Source organism: Phragmites australis, chromosome 8 (assembly GCF_958298935.1).
Source record: "Phragmites australis chromosome 8, lpPhrAust1.1, whole genome shotgun sequence".
In the NCBI taxonomy this organism is placed as follows: domain Eukaryota; kingdom Viridiplantae; phylum Streptophyta; class Magnoliopsida; order Poales; family Poaceae; genus Phragmites; species Phragmites australis.
This window is the reverse complement of record NC_084928.1, coordinates 5,694,112-5,700,111: the sequence shown is the minus strand read 5'-3', so window position 1 is coordinate 5,700,111 and position 6,000 is coordinate 5,694,112. Positions and strand designations below refer to the sequence as shown.

The 6,000-nt window shown below is 48.9% G+C and overlaps 1 protein-coding gene across 1 annotated transcript; it reads right to left on the bottom strand.

Annotated features, from left to right (window-relative positions):
- Positions 1-2,969: 2,969 nt before the first annotated feature.
- Positions 2,970-5,003, bottom strand: LOC133926428 (chitin elicitor receptor kinase 1-like). The gene has a single exon (XM_062372367.1). The coding sequence runs from the start codon at positions 4,482-4,484 to the stop codon at positions 3,303-3,305; it is 1,182 nt and encodes a 393-aa protein (XP_062228351.1). The 5' UTR covers positions 4,485-5,003; the 3' UTR covers positions 2,970-3,302.
- Between the last annotated feature and the right edge of the window lie 997 nt (positions 5,004-6,000).

Here is a 6,000-nt window from a genome sequence, read left to right as displayed (position 1 = left end):
AGGATTATTTATACGTGTTTGGGTGGGCGCTCGTCGCCGTTTCCTTTTGACTCGTCGCCCTTTTGTTCACACATGCCCCTTGCGTCACCCTTTCCGTCATAAACTTGGTCTTCGGTCGTGGCCAATGACGTCTCCTTTCTCACACAGGTACATTGTACGCGGACATGCGGTAGTGTTTCGTTCGCACACCGACCACAGGTGTGGTGCGGACTCCAGGAACGTGTTGTGAAACCAGCCACACACGAGCGGAGGCTGGCTCGGCCAGAAAGACAACCGGCCGTACGGCGCACAGGGGTGGGGGCGTGGTGCCCACCTGAGTGTCCAAGTAAGCTTATTCTTCGTTAAGAAAAAAAAATCAGTAGGTATTTGCAAATGCCTCTTATATTATTTGTATAACAGGAAAAGAATAACGGAAGAATAAAGAAGAGAGCTACATCTATTTGAGTGGATTTGTGTTTACACTTTGTTAATCGGAAGAGTCAGAGAGGGGTGTTCTAACGGCTGGCTGACAACGTGAATTATAGCGGAAAGTAAGATATGACGTAACAAGGACATGTAAGATTTTTTTAGGGAACGTGTAAGATTGTACTCATAGGGATTTCTTCACCGACCATCCCTGTGCAAACAGTTTAGGTTGCACGAGTGTGTGGGCAGCATAATCTCAACTAAGGATTTTGCTATCCATATGAATGTGTTATCACTAATTCAACATTTATTTTTGCTTTTTTCTACTTCTTTTCTTCATTTTCTTTTATTTCTTTTCTTTTTGCTTCTTATTTTCTTCATTTTTATTTTATTTGTTTTTTTCTTTCTTTTCCCTTTCGTTCTAATTTTCTTTCTTTTTATTTCATTACTTTTCTTTTATTTCTTTTCATTTTTCTTCTCCTCCTCCTTTGGACATATATAAAATAAAAAGTGCTATTTTTTTGTTGGCCTTAGGTCCTTTTTCCAGTACATTAATGTTAGTTTGAGTCAACATTTTTGGTATATGTTGATTCAAAAAAATTGTCAAGATGTTTTTTTGTTGATTCTATATCTTTTAGCAAATGATGATTTAACATTCTTGTCAATGTGTTTATTTATCATATTTTGTTGATTCAATATTTTTAGTAAAGTTACATTCCAATTTTACAAGACATGTTGCTTTAACATTTTTTAAGTGTTAACTCATTTTTTCTATGACTTAATCATTCACCATTTGTTTTGTTGACTCAACGTTTAGTCTGATACTTGCTAACTCAACATCTTTTTGTTGATCAATATTTTTAAAACATGTCAATTAACAATTATTTTGTGAAATTTTCATAGAACTTGAGGGATAACTTTTGGATAAAAATATTTGAGAATTAAATGAGAAAACTAATACACACCTGCAACCCAAGCAACCCAATCCAATCTAATACTCCCTCCGATTGCAAATGTATGTCGTTTTTTACTTGTGCACAAGGATTAAGAAAGAAGATCAAATGATCTTGTTGCCCTTCATTTATTCTGCATTGGAAAAGATAACTCATTCATTTGTGAGAGTGGTAGCATTTATTAAACAAGGGTAAGACGGGAAAAAAAGAAAAAAATGCATAGAAGTTCGAGAATAACTTATATTTAAAGAATAGTTGAGAAGACTAAAACGACCTACATTTACAACGAGAGAGTATTTCTTCTTTCCTTCCTCTTTCCATTGCACCGTGCACGCATGCTTCTTCCGCCTCACGCCGTGCGTGCATGCATGCTCAGTCTAGGCGCAGCTCCACGATCAGCATCTCCTCAATGTGCTTGCTCCACCGGTCGTTGTCACCGATAGCGGGCGACCCCTCCGTGGCCACAGCGGTGCCCACCATGACAGCCCCATCGTCCCAACGCCGTACACACTCATTGGAACGCCTGGCCGCTACGTTGTTCCGCTCTTTACAGCCGTCTTACTGTCCTCGCTCCTCCCCTATCGTCAGTCCCCTACTCGTCGCTACGCTTCAACACGCCCTGGTTCACGCTCCTCAACCCCATCATGCAATCATGTCGACTTCGTGCTCGGATGAGGCGAAGCTCACACTCGCTCAAATGGAAGCGGAGAAGAAGAAGCGTCGCTCGGCTATTATGTTAAGGGTTAGACAAAACAAACTTTGTTAGAAGAGGAGAGCCAATTTAGCTCTATCTCAAAAGCAAGAAAATCCTTGCACATCTTATCTAAATTCAAATCAAACAAAAGAACCAAATATATTTACTCATCTCTAATCTTGCTAGGCAAGACTAGACAAGGTGGACAAAGGATCCTTGAGGTAGCAGCTGCACACCAGCCGCTTGGTTTTTTTCTTAAGAAAACACCATGATCAACGACGATGCCGTACCGTGCCAGAATTTTTCTAGGATTCTTGGACGTACACGCGGCAAAGCGCATCTCCAGATGCATCCGCCGATGGAAGCAGTGACGTGAAGGTTCTCCAGCTTCCCGTCGAGCGGATGGGTGTCTGGTGTGGTACGCGCTTGCATCATGCGGACGTCAGTGCAAACGGGTTTCTATGCGGGCCGCCAGTACGAAAATTCTCTTCTGCGCGCGCTGCCAACTGGGAACGCACGACTGCTGCGTGGGGTCTAAGTAATTTTTTTCATTTTTTAAAATTTTTGAGATAAACATTCTTATTAATTTTTTCTCAAACTTTTTTAACCAAACTTTCTCATACAAATTTTTTAAAAAACTTTTTGAGTTAACTTTTCTCGTGCAAAGTCTTTTTTAAAAAAATGAGAAGGAAAAAAAAATTTAAAAAAGGAGGGAAGCTGTCTGGTGGCGGGCGGGGGATTAGCAGTGCTCCTGCCAGTACCGTCCTGCTAAGAGGACGCAGGAAAAGCACGATCGTAGGTTTTCAGAAGAGAAATTTAGGTTTATATCATTGTTTTTTGCAATTATCTGGTTTATATCATTGGTTCCAAAATTTGTTAGATTCATGCCACTAGTCGGATCAACCAATAACATAAGCTGAAGAGGTTTATCGGTCTAACCGTAGCAATTAGTGGTATGAATCGAAGAATTTTTACAAATAAGTGGCACAAACCTAATAATAGAAAAATCAGTGGCAAAATCAGAAACGACAATTGATCCTTGGCATAAACCTAAAGTTTCCCTTTCGGGATCAGCCCAGCCCAATTGCTCAACATGCGTTCTAGGCTTCTGGGCCAAAACAAATGGGAACGCAGCCGTAGGCCGAAGCCTTCCATCCGGGTCCCCAACCCCAAATCTGATCCAAACAGGGCAGAGGCAATGCCTAGCTTTGTGAGAGAAAAAAAAAAACTCCATAGAGTTGCTTTTCAGTTCACCGAGGCGCTACCGACACGGAGAACTCGGTCGGCACGCGGAGCTTCTGCTCCCACGCCCGGGACTCCAGGTACACCTTGGACACCTTCCCCGCCACCCACGTCATCTCCGGCCGGTCCTCCGCTGCCGCGCACCGGAGCCCCACCTCCACAAGCCTCTCGGCGGCTGCCACGGGGAACGAGTCTCCCAGCCTCCTGTCCACCCAATTCCTCACCGCGCCTCCCGCCACCGCCGCTGCTGCCGTCTCGAGGATCGACACCCGCAGGAACTCCTTGGTGCCCCTGTCAAAGCGGTACCTCGTCGGCTCCTCCCCGGAGAGCAGCTCTAGCAGCAGCACCCCGAAGGCGTACACGTCCGCCTCCCGGGACGGTTCACTCGAATCCGGGGCCGCGTAGGGGGAGTCTCCGGTCTCTCGGGTGTCGGCGGCGGCGGCGAATTTAGACGCGCCGAAGTGGGTGAGCCGCGCGCGGAGGCCCGGGTCGGACACGAACACGGCGGAGGGCGAAACGCGGCCGTGGACGGCGTCCGCGTGGTGGTGGACGTACTCGAGCCCCTGGGCGACGTCGGCGGCGACCTGGACGCGGGAGACCCACGTGTGGAGGGCCGTAAAGCTGGGGTTCCGCGTGCCGCGGAGGCACGCCGCAAGCGTGGCGGCCCCGGGCGGGAGCTCGTAGGCGAGGTAGACGTGGGCGCCAGCGGGGCACGCGCCGAGCAGCCGCGCGAGGCTGGTGTGGTGGTACCTTCCGATCCTGGCGAGCGCGGCGGCGTCCAGGGCGCCGGTGGCGTCGGGACGGAGCTGGAGCTGGAACAACGCGGCGTCGCGGCCGCGGAGGGAGCAGCGCCAGTAGGCGGAGGAGGAGTTCCCGACGCGCTTGGCGAGGAAGCTGTTGGTGGCGGCGGCGAGCTCCTGGAACGGGTAGAGGATGGGCGGGTCCGGGAGCGAGGCGCGCGCCGCAGCGAGGGAGGCACGGCTGGAGGACGCGGAGGAGGCGGAGGACGATGAGGTGGCGCGGTGCTGGGCGCTGGCTGTGCCTGTCCCTTCGCCGGAGGGTCCCCCCGAGTAGGACGTGGATGGGGAAGAGGAGGAGGCCGCGGCGGCGGCGGCGAGGCGGCGCTTGGCGGAGGAAGAGGGGGCGCGCTGCGAGGGCAACGCGTCGGAGCTGGACCTGGACTTGCACATCGCTCCCAAAGACAGGGGCGGTGGCCCGTCTGCTGCGGTTTGCGGGTTGCGACCGTGCGAGAGCAGAGCATAGCCTAAGAAACCCCAAGACGCGTGCACGGCCGCTGCTGTTGCGGTAAAAAACCTTGGCTGTTAGCGACACCTACCTGGTTTTGCAGGGGGAGGAAGGACCTTCATCGCACGACACGAGTACTTTACCTAGCGTCACGGGCTGTTGGAATCCAAACGGGAAATTTCCGCAACGTGATTTGTACACAATGCTTATCTCAGCCGTTTGAACATTTCACCGCACGGATCTCGAAGTAAAGCAAGAAACCGCTACACTAGACATTTCTGAATTAAAAAGCAGCGGCAGATGGCAGAGATAGACATTATCTGCACAACGCATCGTGGAGTCACACGTGCTGGAATTTCATGCCAGTGGAACTACTCCAGTCCTATTCCGTTCTTCTTTCCCCGGCCATCCCAGCCAACCAACGCGAACTGTCAGATGAGAACGGATACTCTACTTTCCACATCACCTGTCCTTTGGATGCAAGTATGGATGCTAGTCAACCAAGTCAAGATAATATGGCTTGAGGTGATCCGAATGCGATGTCCTCTGCTCCATCCAGTACTGTCCTATGTGAGTGTCAAGAATGCAATATACCTGGCACGTCGGCTGGCCGACTACTTTCTGATGGTGGCAAGTTGAACAGGAGACGCGCTTGCATTTGCATTGCATCACAGGTCTCTGCCACAGCTTGTCCGCGTCATCCAGGCATCCAGCCGGCAGCCAGTGGTGACAATTTTGGAGACACTGATACTACAAAATACGATCCATAGAGAGCTGGTCAAAATTCGCACGCTGATCATGCAATGGCGTATGGTCACTGGCGCGATCGAGGCCGGCTGGCTGGTGGACGCTCGGCCGCGACTGCAGCCGTCCCCCGGGGCTGGGGCATGGGATCAGCTTGTTTGCTACCTAATCGGACGGTGCAGATTTGGCATAGCGGTTCGCTCTCTGCAGTTGCCACTCCACTGTAGAAGATCTAAATCCGTCTCACCACTGCTAAAAGTTGATTCGAACAGTCTAAAATTATGGAAAAAAAATGAAAACATTAGCACAATATCAATATGTTGTATCGCAATTTGAAGTCTAAACTCAAATTACATGCTAAGAAAAAAAGAAAGACAAATCTCAAATCTGAAACATAAAAATCTGAGGCCCCGTTTGGTTCATCGCTGATTCAATCCCAAACGTTTCGCCGTTTCAGATTCATGGAGAAACGGCAAAACTGGCCGGAGGCTGTTTCAGGTTTCTCAGCTATTTCTCCGATCGATTCTGTGAAAAATGGGGAAATGGCTCAACGTTTGAATGCAAGAAACTGAAATCGGTCCAAAATCAGAATTGATTCTCGCATCCAAATGTGCCCTGAATATCATACCTCGATGGACGGAGAGTGTGCATTGCCAAAAAAATCAAATAGTCATAAAAATATATAAAAAACTAACTTCCTAAATGCATGTATGGCAC

What these genes read in the sequence shown, in the direction of transcription:
- LOC133926428 (XM_062372367.1), bottom strand. Translation starts at nt 4,484, where the DNA reads ATGTGCAAGTCCAGGTCCAGCTCCGACGCGTTGCCCTCGCAGCGCGCC.